At 34.4% G+C, this 14369-nt stretch overlaps 1 protein-coding gene across 1 annotated transcript in view; it reads left to right on the top strand.

The window, feature by feature from the left end:
* The window catches only part of CIP2A (cellular inhibitor of PP2A), a 41508-nt gene extending 35158 nt beyond the window's left edge, over nucleotides 1–6350 (top strand). Inside the window, exons 17-21 of the mRNA XM_006170765.3 lie at nucleotides 493–689; nucleotides 2194–2307; nucleotides 2541–2623; nucleotides 3323–3462; nucleotides 5186–6350. Coding sequence (XP_006170827.1) covers nucleotides 493–689; nucleotides 2194–2307; nucleotides 2541–2623; nucleotides 3323–3462; nucleotides 5186–5356 — 705 coding nt within the window. The 3' untranslated portion in view covers nucleotides 5357–6350. The remainder of the gene's footprint in view (nucleotides 1–492; nucleotides 690–2193; nucleotides 2308–2540; nucleotides 2624–3322; nucleotides 3463–5185) is intronic.
* Nucleotides 6351–14369: the final 8019 nt, after the last annotated feature.

Raw genomic sequence — 14369 nt, 5'->3', positions numbered from 1 at the left:
TACTTTTACTTTTCTGGTTCTTTGATATTTCATATAACTTTTTAAATGTAAGTATTGTTCCTTGATTAGGCAAGTTTAATTTTAAGTGTTTGTTTAAGCATAATGCAGTTAAGATCTTATTTCCAATTGTTACCTGAGATGGGGAAATTGATAGCTATAATCTTAGTGTTTTAGTGTTAATGGCTAGCCCCAAGGACCACACCCATTTTATTGAGTACTATATGTAAAAGCTACCTTCAGATTGTTACAGTTTTGTTTACTTCCAGTAAGTGTACCCAAATTGATTTTGTCAAAACAGTATATTAAATAAAAAACTATAATAGCATCAGATTTAGTAGAAGTCATTAAGCAATAAGTTATATATGATTAACACAACTTTACATTCACTAATAAATACTATCCTATTAGGTACTTGACAAATCTTTTAAATTGTAGAAACTTGAATGTATTATATAAATTAGTGGAAAAGCCTGTGTTCTGTTTTCTTTAAAGGCACGGACACTTGCTGGTATGTTGAGAGAAGTTGAGAGAAAAAATGAAGAGCTTAGTGTATTGCTGAAGTCACAGCAGGTTGAATCAGAAAGAGCCCAGAGTGATATTGAGCATCTCTTTCAACACAATAGGAAGTTAGAGTCTGTGGCTGAGGAACATGAAGTGCTCACTAAATCCTACATGGAACTGCTTCAGAGGTAAATAGAGTAACAGCTTCTGTGTAAGGTTACAACCTACAATGAACACAGAGTATTTATTTTCTATGACCTTTTGGAGATAAAAGGAAAGTGTTTACTAGTATTTTGTAAAAAGTTCAAGACTACTCTTGTTTAATAAACCTTACACTTTGAAATTGATTTTGAGGTATAATTTATTGTCATGTAATAACCAACCTGAATATTTGAATATTTCAGATTATTTTGACTTTATTAATGAATTTCTATAGCATAATTTTTAGTTTATGAAGAGCCAGATTATTTTTCTCATTCATATTTTCGGTTCTTTTCAAATTGCTCATGATATATTTGTGACAAAGAATAGATTTTGAACATAATTAAACAGTTTATTCCAGTAATAGATAGAAAAATGGATGGCAAAATGGACCATCTAAAGGCATTACATTCAGATTATTAAAGACCCTGTGGGACATTTAAACACATTGCCAACCAGATTTCGTCAGTACCATCAGTCTTTCATTTTTGTTTTATTATATCTTAGTGAAATAAAAAAGGCATTTTACGCTTTAGATAGTTTGGTGTCAATGTATTACTTTAGAAAAGGATTCTTTCTCGGGCTTGTGGCCTAATGGTAAAGGAAACCTGATCACCCATGACTGAGTAGTTCAAATCCAGACCCCTGTGGCCTGAAAAATACACTGAGGTGTGAGTGCTTGTACGTTCCAAATTCCAAATGGATGGAAAAAGTAGAGAAAGGATTGTGGTGTCAACATGCTCCATTGGGAGGTGCTTTTGTGGGCATGTGCTCTCTCTCTCTCTCTTGTTCTGTCTGTGTCTCTCGTTCTCTCTAGCAAGCACATGCATCCTTTGCATTTTTTTTTTTTAAAAGAAACAAACAATTCTTTCTAATTTACCTTATAGGTAAAATAAGAAGGATGGTAAGATATAGAGCTTTAACAAGGCAGAGAAATTTAGAATCTTAAATTTCTTTAAAGGTAAGCTATATTGTTTGTAAAATAAAGTTTTATATTTATAAATGTGAGGTTAAAGTCACACATATTTCTTCTTTTTAATTTGCCAAAGGATGCATGCACTCACCAGAGAGAGAGAAAAGGAGAGAATTAAAAGTCATCCCCATAAAGGACTCTCATGCTGCAGTCCCTTCTCTATTTCTCCCACTTTTCAGGTTTTTGGGCACACATGTACACATACTGGATGTGTTTTTCAAGCTGCCATGTCTGAGACTGGAATCATGTGGTTGGCCACATGGAATCCAGTTACCTCAACACAAGGCCACCAGCTAGCCCCATGCATTTTTATTTGACAGTAATTTTTAACACATAATCAGCTGAAACATGTTTATTGACTTTTAGAGCTTATCAAATTCTTTTTAGGTCCTACTTGTTCATAACCTTCTTTTTACCTGCAATGTATATAATTTGGTCAGAAGAAATAGTTAAGAAAATACTGTATTTTCTACATGTTTTCCCCCATAAAGATACCAATTCATTACCTTCTTTTTCAGAAATGAAACTACTGAAAAGAAGAATAAAGATTTACAAATTACGTGTGATTCTCTGAATAAACAAATCGAGACAGTGAAAAAGTTGAATGAATCGCTCAAGCAGCAAAATGAAAAGTAAAATCTCTACTCTGTTATAATTATTTGTGTTTTTTTTTCATAAATAAGTCTCTAGAATTTTGGTTTTAGAGATAAAATTAATATACTTATTGCTATTTGAGACAAAATATTTGCTAGAATTTGCAAGTAAATTACTTTTCTTACAAATCTTCTCTTAAACTATCTGTTAGGAAGAAAAAGTGACTAACGACTTGATTTGTAGATGTTTTCTTTTTTTTTTTTAACTTTAGAACCATTGCCCAGTTAATAGAGAAAGAAGAACAGAGAAAAGAAGTTCATTACCAGCTTGTAGACAGAGAATATAAACTGGCAAGTAAGTTTATTTAATGCACTGTTTATTTTTAACATATTTTGTGTTAGGGAAAAAAAGAATAAGTGGTTTATTTTGCTTCTCATTATTTTCTACTCTGATTTTTTTAAAACATTAAGTCACAATCTAAACAGCTTTCCTTTTCTTGTCATAACATCTCATAAAATCAGTTTATTTTGATTAGTCATGTTAAAAAAAGCAGTACTTTCTTTGAAATCTAAGTGTTATAAGAAATGATTGCCATTTTTAAAATAAAAATTTTTAAGGAATGTAACAGCAGGTGGCAGTGCTAGGTAACTTTTAGTTACTGTCCTCTTAATGATATATCTGAAATGAGCCACAAAAACATTTTTGTTAAAACTCATTTTCCTAGAGACAGACAGCTGCCTATATAATTTTTATAGTTGTTCTCTCATTCTCTTTTAGCCCTTAAGCTCTGAGAGTTGTCCTTCCCTTCTTTAATGTATGTTATCTTTAGAATAGAGAAGGCAGAAAAAGATGGAGGTCTGATATTTCCTATAGAACACTTGCATGGAGGAAGAGTTTCCCCGTGTTTTGCATTCAGAAAACACTACAAAACTTATATTTCCAGCAAGATATTTTTTCATCTTCCTATTTTGCCCTTATAACAGCCACTCTACCTTTTCAGTGTGATATCAGTATAAGACCTCTGAGTATAGCTGATCATTTATTTATTTTGAGATTTGCATCAAAAAACAAAAGTACAAGAAGACAAGATTAAAGTCTTACAAAAGGAAAAAGAAGATAAGGAAGAAACCATTGATATCCTTAGAAAAGAATTAAGCAGAACAGAACAGATAAGAAAAGAGTTGAGCATTAAGGTAAGAATCTGTTCAAATTCTCCTTTGTAGTAAAATTGAAAAGTCCTATTTTGTGAATTGTGGAAACCCTTATTTCCTAAAATCATCAAACATTTCTTAAGTGCGTACTATATGCTGGCACTTGCCACCTTCAAGTGTGCAGCGCATACAGGAAGGTGTCCCACTCCTCAGTGTCACATACAAAAAACTGTGTAGGGGGACCAGTAGTTAGCGTAATGGCGATGTCACTGAACTCCCTTGTAACCGACTGTGGTTCGAGTCCCGGACCCAGTGGCTTAAACTCACACCGGGCACGGGTGCATGCGTGCCGAAGATCCCAAGAGGAGAATGGAGGAGAAGGGATTGCAGCGTGGCCATCCCCCCTAGGGGGTGATTTCTCACCTTCTGTCTCTCTGTTTCTCTCTGTCTTTCTGGCGAGTGCATGTACCCTATAGCAAAAACCTCTCAAAAAAAAAAAAAAAAACCTGTATAGGCATATAAGTCATAGCTTTGCATACAGGGATAGTAATAATAGTAGTTCATATTTGTTATAAAGGACTCTTTTTTTTTTTACCCCCCCCCATTTTTTTTAATTAAATGAAAGAGAAAGAGAGAAAGCATAGGTATTTTTGACAGGGTCTCACCTTGTCACTTCCTCCTTCTTCAGTTTCCTGAATAACTAGGATTACTAGTGTACACGGTCATGCCCAGCATGCTCAGGTTGGCCCAGGAGCTGAATTCACACTTCTCACATGGCTGCCAGAACTGAGGCCATGCCTCCCAAACAGTGGCATTACTTGTGCCTCACCATAGTGGGCCTGCAAAGGACTCTTTGAAACATTATCTTAATTGTCCACATTTTGACAAATGTAATGTTAATATATAAATATTAATAAATACTTTAAACTTATAAATGAAAAAACTAAGTCTGAGTTTACTTGTCAGGTCACATAGCTAGTAAATGGAACAATAGACACATTCTGAATCCTGAGTCCAATGTTCTTTATCATGATTATATAATTTGAGTGATAACTATGAATGGTACCTTCTGGCCCATTTACTACAAGGAAGTTGAGAACAAGCTCGGATTAAAGACTGAACTGCTACAGAGCTTAAGTCACAAAAGAGACAAAATTTAATGCCATATTTATAATTTTTCTGGTTCTGCTTTAATGTGATTATCTCATTAGAAATTCTAAATTGTAGTACATAGTTCTGCTGCAAAATTTCAGCTGCTAGCATTAACTTAAAAAGACAAATTAAGGGACCAGCAGGTGGTGGTGGTTAAGGCACTGACCTCCCACATGGCTGACCATGGTTGGAGTCCCAGACCTAGTTGCTTGAAAATTTGAAAATCACGCTGGGGATGGGGGCACCCCAGAATCCCAGGAAGAGAGTGGAGAAGAAGGGACTATGGCATGGCCATCCCCGCTGGGGGGGTGATTTCTTACTTTCCCCCTCTCTGTCTTCCTCCCTATCTGCAGTGAGTGAGTGCACACACCCCCTGAGACCAAAAGCCTAAAAAAAAAAAAAAAAAAGTTAAAATTATCTTCTCAATCTGTTCTGTGTTTTTTAATGATTACCTTAAATTTGCTATATAACTTTACTAAAATATACAGTTATAATGTGTCTTGAAACGATTGTCTTACAAATAAAAAAGTAAAGTATCTTAAAATTTCTGTGAAGTTAAAACATGCTAAATTATTTTTCTTTTCAATTTCTACCCTTCTTTCTCAATTCTTAGGCTTCCTCTCTAGAGGTTCAAAAGGCCCAATTAGAAGGTCGTTTGGAAGAGAAAGAGTCCTTGGTAAAACTACAGCAAGAGGAGTTGAACAAGCACTCACACATGATAGCAATGATCCACAGTTTAAGTGGTGGGAAAATAAATCCAGAAACTGTGAATCTCAGTATATGAACATTATGGTATTTTGGTATTTGTAACCTAATGGTGTTTTTGATGTATTTATTTGAGGGGGATGGGTAGGGGAAGAAATTTGTGACTTCAAAACAGTAAGAATTTATTATCTAATAATATAGTAAAAAACCTGATCTGATGCATGTTTTTTATTTGGTCTTTAATCAGAAAAACTTTTAAAACTTTTACTTTCTATTTCTGGCTTTTATTGCTTAAGAGTTGCTTTAATTCTTATATTAGAATATTATTTTTTATTAATTTTTTCTATTTTATAATTTTTAATTTATGTTTAATTGTACATCTTTTATGTGGTATGGATTTTCAAAGCATGCATGCAATGTGCAATAATCAGATCAAGGAAAATATACCATATTCATCTTATTAGAATATTCTTAATCTTCATTACTGTTTTTCTAAGGTTCTTTTCTTTTTCTTAATTTCTTTCTACTCCTTTGCTTGTTTAGTTTGTTCTTGTTTGTGATTATTTACATTTTTAAACCAAACTTTCTCTATATAATAATCCTAAAGATTAATCAACTGAAAATATATATATTGGTAAAGAGAAAGAAGATATTCTAGAGAAGTTTTTGTTAGTATAAAAAATATCAGTGAATTTTAAATTGCTTTTATGAGTGTTTTAAAATCAGTAGGATATATGACCTAAGTCCTAAACTGAAAAACAAAATGTGATGAGTAGTTATCAGAAATAATGTATGAAATTAGAAAATGACTGTTTTGCTAAATTGTTACATTGTTTATCTCATAAGAAACTAATAACTTAGAAATTTTGTAAGCTGTCTTAGTTTTTTTTTCTCTCTTTAAAAATGTTATTTGTTGGTCCACTTATATCACTTCCAGTCAATTAATTAATTTCTATAGGTTTACGTAAGGATAATTTGGATTCTACCCTTCCTGCATATTCATAAATTTATTATTTATTGTGAATTCTGATGTGAATTATCTCTAATGTATTATCTTTGAGTTCAGTAGTTTTTATTTTAAAGCATAAATACTTATATTCATGTATTTCTTTAATAAATGGGATTTTGCTAGTAGTTTTTATTTCAATCAAATATACTAAGTAATGTAAGAACAGTTTTAATATTCTGATAGATTTTATTGCTGTCTGTCATACAAATAATTTTATTTGGTATTTTCTTTACCATATCTCTTGAGTTCAGTGAATTTATATTCTTTCTTCAATCATAGTATATCTGAATTTATATTTATAAATTAAATATATTTTCTTAACTAATTACATTAAGCAGTATCAAGGTATGATGGTCATTATATACATTTTGTATAGTTCTAGAAATATATATATATTTTTAAAGAGATTTTTGCTGTAGGACATGTGTAGAGAAACAGAAACAAAAAGCAAGAAATTACCTCCCAGGAGGATGGCCATGCCACAGTCTTTTTCTCCTCCATTCTCCTCTTGGGATTTTGGACACACATGCCCAACATGATTTTCAAGTCTCTGGGTACCAGGTCCAGGACTTGAATTGTGGTTGTCCATGTGGGAATCCAGCTCCTTAACCACCATGCCACCTGTTGGCCCCAGTTCTAGAATTTTTTTTTAAAAAGTGTTCATGTAGATTGAAACATTTTAAATTACTGCTTGTTCTGTAGAGATAAAACTGTCTTTTGAAATTTCATACTTTTCTTTCTTTTCTTTTTTTATTTTTTTTAAGTCTGTTATAGGGCATGTGTACTCCCTGGAGAGTGACAGAGAGGGAAAGTAAAAAATCATCCCTGGGCGAAGATAGCTATGCAGCAGTCTTTTCTTCTCCATTCTCTTCTTGGGATTTTTTTGATCATGCACTCCTATACCCCAGCATGATTTTCAGGCTGGTGGGCCCAGGACTTGAACTGTGTTTGGCCATGTGAAAATCCAGCCCCTTAACCGCCACACTATTTGTTGGCCCCATATATTGCATACATTTTTATTTAATATGAAAAAGAAAAGATTCTATAAAGTAGAACAAAAAGTTAAATGAATGAAGGAATGAACTGCAAAAGCTCTAGAGACAGTCAAGCAATTTTTAATTTAGCCATTTAAGCCGAGTGCTGCCCAGTAGAATTCTTTTTTGATGATGGCAATGTTCTCTGTCTATATGTAGATATTAGTATACTTTTATCCAGTACCATAGTCATTAGCCAATGTAGCTATTGAGTACTGGAAATAAGACCAGTACAACTGAAAATGTGAATTTTTAATTTTAATTAATTTAAATTTTAAATTAAATTTTAAATACTGGACAGTGCACATCTAGCCCATTCTTGCATGTATGCATTTATTTAAATGGATAATTTGCCTATTCTTAAAGATCTATTGAGACAGAAACCCCATATATATTTTTAGTAGCATTTTTTTTTAATACAACAATTTTAACCCGTTTATTTCTAATCTTTTCTCTCTGAAGAGCAAAAACCATCTTCAGCCCAGGTGAGTACTAATCACTATCTTTTATCATCTTCTGTCTTTTGTAGCACCTTTCAGATTCCATTTTGTGTGGATTTTTTTTTTAGTATTTTTGATACTATAACTTTGCTTTTTGATTCTTTATACCTCATATTGAAAAAAAATTTGTGTGTATAGATTTTTTAAATTATTTTAATTAAGTTTGAACCATCATCATAGTCAGAATTTTACAAATGGTTTGTATGTGTGTATGCCTATTTCCTAATGGGAAAAACAAAACATGGGAAATGCATCATTGTATTAGGATGGCTCAAAGAGACTTAAAATTTCGTCAGGAAGAATTTATCTCCAAAGTACATTAACATAGTTCCTTTCACTATTTATACTTATTACTGGAACAGATACAGACTTCTCTTAAAATCTGGTTGATGGAGTTTATACTAAACTATTAATTTGATATCAGGACAAAAAGAAAATACTCAAAACTTAATGCTTTATCTTAGAAGGTAATTATCTTATTAATATTATTCTTTGGGTCTTTTTTCTCCATGTCGTATAGACTATTTTAGAATGTAAAGGGGCCACCAGTGGCATGGTGGTTAAAGCCCTGGACTCCTACATGGTTGATCATGCTTCAAGCCCTCGAAATGGCACCTTGCTTTCTCACTTTCTGTTTCTCTCTCTCTCTCTCTGTCTTTGGTGAGCACATGTACTCTATAGAAAATTAAAACAATAATAATAAATAAATCTTTTTAAAGTTCATTTTTTTTTCAAAAAAAGAATGTAAAGAGATTCTTGAGTTAGGACTATCAGTGAAATGGAAGATATGTTTGAATAACAACTTACACATGAGATTCATTCATGTATTTTACAGATACCTCTTATCAAGGTAAATTCCCTAAAACTAATAGCCTTATTTTAATGTTTTTCTTTTTCTACTTTTAAATAGTTATGAACTGTTATCTACAACTTCACTATTGACATACATATAATTGGACCAGACAAGTGTCCTGTATGTGACTTAATTCCTTTTTAGGTGTTAGCAAACATTTTTTGTGAAGGATCAGATAGTGAATAGTTTATGCTTTGTGGTACATTGAGTCTCCATCACAATGATTCAATCCTGCAATTATAGCATTAAAAACAGACATAAACAATATATAAATGGTCATGGCTGTGCTCCAGTAAAAAGAGTCAAAGCTTTGTTATTGGTGTTACATCTACTGATTAAGCATTGTGTTTCTTGGGGCAAGCAAGTTGTGTGGGAGTTAAGGTGGAGTCCCATGTAATTGATCAAGATTCAAGTCCTGGACCTGGTTCCTTGAAAATCATGGAGGGTGTGTGTGCATACATGCCCAAAATCCTGAGAGAAGAGATTGCAATGTGGCCATCCCCTCTGGGGGGGGGGGGATTTCTCAGTTTCCCTTCCTCTGACTCTCTCTGGCAAACACATGCACCCTATGGCAAAAACCTAAAAGACTGAAAAAAGGAACGTATTTCTTTTATATTGGGTAATACTTTTCTTGAGAATTTTTGGGGGTTTTTTGCTGGAGGTGTCAGGCACTAACCATAGAGAGAGGGAAAACACCTCCTCAGTGGGATATGGTTATGCCACAATCCCTTCTCCATTCTTCATCCCGTTGGAACTTTGAGCACTCACACATACACAGGTTTTTTTTGTTGTTTGTTTTTTAAGAATTGTTTTATTTAACTTTATTTGTTCTCTTTACTTATTTTTATTTGACCAGAGAGGAACAGTGAGAGAGAGTGAAAGAGAGATGGGAAGCAAGAAAGCAGGCTGCCAGGTCCAGGACTTGAACTGTGGTCAGCCATGTGGGAGTCCAGCACCTTCAACCACCATGCCACCCGCTAGACCCCACACAGGTTTTATTATTATTATTTAATATACTATAGAGCATGTGTGTTCACCAGAGAGATAGTGAAAGTGAGAAAGCAAGCTTCCAGGTCCAGGACTCAAACTGCAGTTGGCTATGTGGGAATCTAGTGCTTTAACCACCATGGCACCTGCTATCCCTTCTATCAATTTACTTTTAACTCTTGTGTTTCTATTTAAAATGCCTGAAAACATATAAGTCTTTCTTTTTTTACCTATTTTGACAAAATAAATGCTTTCACAGTTCACTTTAAGAATTAATACTGTGGGACCAGCAGTTAGCGTAATGGCTATGTCGCTGGACTCCCATGTAGTCGATCATGGTTTGCGTCCTGGACCTGGTGGCTTAAAACTCACGCCGGGCATGTGCACGTGTGTGCCCAAGATCCCGAGAGGAGAACGGAGGACAAGGGATTGCGGCGTGGCCATCCCCCCTGGGGGGTGATTTCTCGCTTTCTGTCTCTCTCTCTGTCTCTGTCTGTCTGGCGAGCATACACGCCCTATAGCAAAAACCTCTCAAAAAAAAAAAAAAGAAAAGAAAAAATTAATACTGTACCACTTAACATAAAATGTAGAAACCGATTTGCATGTAGTAATACAGAGCATTTTCTTCCGTGTAACATTCTATTTTTCCCTTTGAAAGTAATAACTTGTGGGATGATGGTGTATATATCCTATCCCTTCCAATCTTCATCCACTAGTTTTAGTACCCAGTGATAATTCTTGTCTAAATCAGTTATTGCTCTGATGGCTGCCAGGCGGTTTACCTTTTTAATGGTTAAATGTTATGGTAAACTGATAACATCAGTCTAAATTGCATTGTTTATTATATTATTGAAATGCCACACATATAGTTTTATAATTAATACAGTATGTACTTTATTTTTTTCTGTTTATTCTTCGAAGCCGAGATTTTGAGAATTGCTTTATGCAAGTTAAAAAAATAAATAATAAATATATTAAGCTTATTGAATGTTTTTTCCTTTAGGTTTTTGCCATAGGACACGTGCATTTACTAGAGAGACAGAGACAATGAGAGGGAAGGTGAGAAATCAGCCCCTCAAAGGGAGTGGCCATGCCACAATCCCTTCTCCATTCTCCTGGGATTTGGGGCATGCATACACTCCCACTCGTCATGTTTCAAGTAGTTGGGTCCAGGACGTGAACCATAGTAGGCCATGTGGGAGTCTAGTGCCTTAACCACCCACCATACCACCTGCTGGCCCCTTTTGAATATTTTTTTACACCACAGTGCCCTTTGGATAATTATTTTCTTTTCTAAATCCCCTAATTTGAAAATTGCTCATTAAATTATGAGATTCTATTTGTTTGAGCATCACTTGCCTTGACTTCCTCAGTGATCACCAAAATATGTGTATTGTACATAATAATAAATCTTTGGATTAAGACATGAATTCTACATTTCTAGCCTTCACGGAGCTTACTTTTCAGATGATTATTTTAAATAATTAAAATAAATGAATAAAAATGATGGCCTATGTTTTAAAAAGGCAGATGTTTTATTTTTTTTTTTTCAATAGGTTTTTTCCATAGGACACGCACACGCACCAGAAAGACAGAGAGAGACAGAGCGACAGAAAGCAAGAAATCACCTCCCAGAGGGGATGGCCATGCCACAATCCCTTCTCCCCTATTCCTCTCTTGGGATCTTGGGCATCCATGCACACACGCCTGGCGTGAGTTTAAGTAACCAGATCCAGGACTCAAACCACGGTTGACTACATGGGAGTCCAGCAACATAGCCATTATGCTAACTACTGGTCCCTAGGCAGATGATTTATTTAGTAGTTTATAATTTGGATAATGAGCCTGAAAAGTAATTAAAAATGTATTCCTCTGTAATTCATTAATTTACAATAAACATTGTGAAATTTTTAAAATTGAGTTTGTCCCTGTCATGGTGGCACATGCTGGTAAGTCATTTTACTCTGCAGACTCAGACCAATATGGAATGCTTGAGCTTGATTCCATGTTCAACCGATGGGCTAGATGCAGTGATTTGCACCTAAATGTAATCCTAGTGTCTCAGTGAGTGAGACCGAGGCATAAGTATAACTACTCATAAAAGTAGTATTGAGGGAACCAGCAGGTGGCGTGGTAGTTAAGGTGGTAGATACTCCCACGTGACTGACCACAGTTTAAGTCCTAGACCTGATAGCTTGCTTTCTCACTTTTCCTCTCTCTCTCTTAGTCTCTCTCTCTGTCTCTGGTCAAATTAAAATAAATGAATGAATAAATAAAATTTTTAAAAAGGAGTATTGAACAGGTAAATATTGAGCCTTTTTAATGTTATGTGCTGTGATCTTGAAGAACCTAAATCCTAAAGAAAAAAATCAGCTATAAAGGAAAAAGCAGTAACAAGAACAAAAACAATACTAGATACAGAATTATCGTGATACATACATCTACCAAAACAATTTTCTCTCTTTTTCTCTGGTCATGAAGGTGATTGGATAGTTTCTTCTTGGATTTCTATTTATGTGGATTAAAAATGGTTTACAGATTTCTGATAAAAAGAAAAAATGCTGATCTGAATAGTGCTTATTTGCAATATGGTTTGCAAAACAAAAATCTCTGAATAAACTTAACAGGGTTTATCTTTATGGAAGTGATGGTTCCATGGTCAGAAGAAAAAGATGTGAGAAAAAGTTTTAAAATGTAAGAAGGAGCAATTAAAAGGGGAATGCTTATATAATACAGCTGGAAACCTGGATTATAAGTAAATTGCTAGACATAGGAATCAGTAATATTTCTTGAAGACCGATGGACTCATGAGACAGGAATTAGAATAAAACACTACTTAGCTATAGCTCATTATGGGGGTGGGATATGAGAAAGCAATCCTTCAGGTTCCGGACTTGAACCATGGTTGGCCATGTAGGAGTCTGGTACCTTAACCACCATACCACTTGCTGGCTCCCAGTATAGTCTAAAGGAGGAACATAAGACTTACAAGTGACTTCATAACAAATAATGGAAATTAGGAGGCAACTAAATGATGTCATTAAAGAGCTAAAATAAGTTACCAACTTAAGTTTGTACATCAAATGAAAATGCTTATCAAAATGAATGCATTTGGGAAACTGACAGGTGCCAAGAATTTCCCCCATCATGTCTTCACAAAAAGAAATATTAAAGGAGGTTCTTAGACAAAAGATTCCAGAGGCAACGTTGGAAATGGAAGAATAAACAAACAGTAAACAAATGGGTAAAAAAGTCAAAAGTTTATGTTATCTCAGTTTATGTAAAGTTACAATAATAGCAATGGTAATCAAAACAACTAGTATTTTCTGACTTTAAAGCATGTATGTAATAAGACCTATGAAAAAGTACACATAAATCAGAAGAGGTAAATGGAATAAGAATATTTCAAGTTCCTTTAATTGCTCAGGAAATGCACAGAGCATTTTGCCTTTAATAAGTGAAAGACTATGTTACGGACTGAACACTTATGTCTTCCCTTTGAAATTAGTATGTCAAAGCACTACACTACACTATGATGATGGTATTAGGAGGTAAAACCTTAGAGAGGTAATGAGATTTATATGAGGTCATAAAGATGGAGTTTTCATGATGGGAATTGCTCCCTTATAAGATTAGTAGATGTCTTGGCTTTCTCTCTCCCTACCTTGTGAGAACACAGCAAGAAGGCAAAGAGTTTTCATCAGAATTTAGCCCTCTTGGCACACTGATCTCTGACTTCTCAGCCTCCAGAACTATAAGATAAATGTTTGTTTAAACCATCCAATCTATGGTAGTCACCTTACTTGGGCAATTTTTAGTTAAAGAAACAAATATCTTTCGTGTCTTTTAAGAAAAAACTAATTCCTTTTAAAAAGGTAAAATCTCTTTTTTTATTTAGAAAACAATTTCAGCAAATGTAAAAGGAATTAGAAACATTTAAAAACATTTAGCAAGTATTTACTCAGTATCAAAGTAATTAGTTGTGAAAGTGGTTGGAGAACAGGATATTCAGATATAAAAGAGTAGTAAATATTTTCCTGTTTGACTGGTGATCATCACTAATCGGGATGAAATTGAGTCTCACTAATATTGAAATACTGATAAATCAACCTCCATGAGTGAAAGTCAAAGACAATGGCATAAGATCATTCTTGGATTTTATTTTTTTTTTTTTATGTATTTTTTTTTTTTTTTGGAGAGGTTTTCGCTATAGGGCACATGTGCTCGCCAGACAGAGACACAGAGACAGCGAGAAATCACCCCCCAGGGGGGATGGTCACGCCGCAATCCCTTCTCCATTCTCCTCTCAGGATCCTGGGCATGCATGCCCATGCGCCTGGCGTGAGTTTCAAGCCACCGGGTCCGGGATGCGAACCGTGGTCGACTACATGGGAGTCCAGTGACATAGCCATTACGCTAACTGCTGGTTCCCATCATTCTTGGATTTTTAGAAAAGTTATTTGCATTGAGATATATAGTTCTTATATATACAATTCAGTGAGTTCCCTTGTGGCCCTTTTCCAGTAGTCAGTTGACTTGCAACCACAGATGAGTTCTGCCAGTTTTAGAGTTACAGAGAAATGGTCATACGTTAGGTGCTATTGCCTGTTTCACTTGATTCTCTCAGCATAATGCTTTAGGAGTTTATCCAAACCTGTTGCATGTGTCATTTATTTCCTTTTATTCCTGAGTAGATTTTTTTTTTTGAG

Source organism: Tupaia chinensis, unplaced genomic scaffold (genome assembly GCF_000334495.1).
Source record: "Tupaia chinensis unplaced genomic scaffold, TupChi_1.0 Scaffold148904_1, whole genome shotgun sequence".
NCBI classification, from domain to species: domain Eukaryota; kingdom Metazoa; phylum Chordata; class Mammalia; order Scandentia; family Tupaiidae; genus Tupaia; species Tupaia belangeri.
The sequence above is the reverse complement of the archived record's forward strand: the minus strand, read 5'-3'. Positions and strand labels throughout refer to the sequence as shown.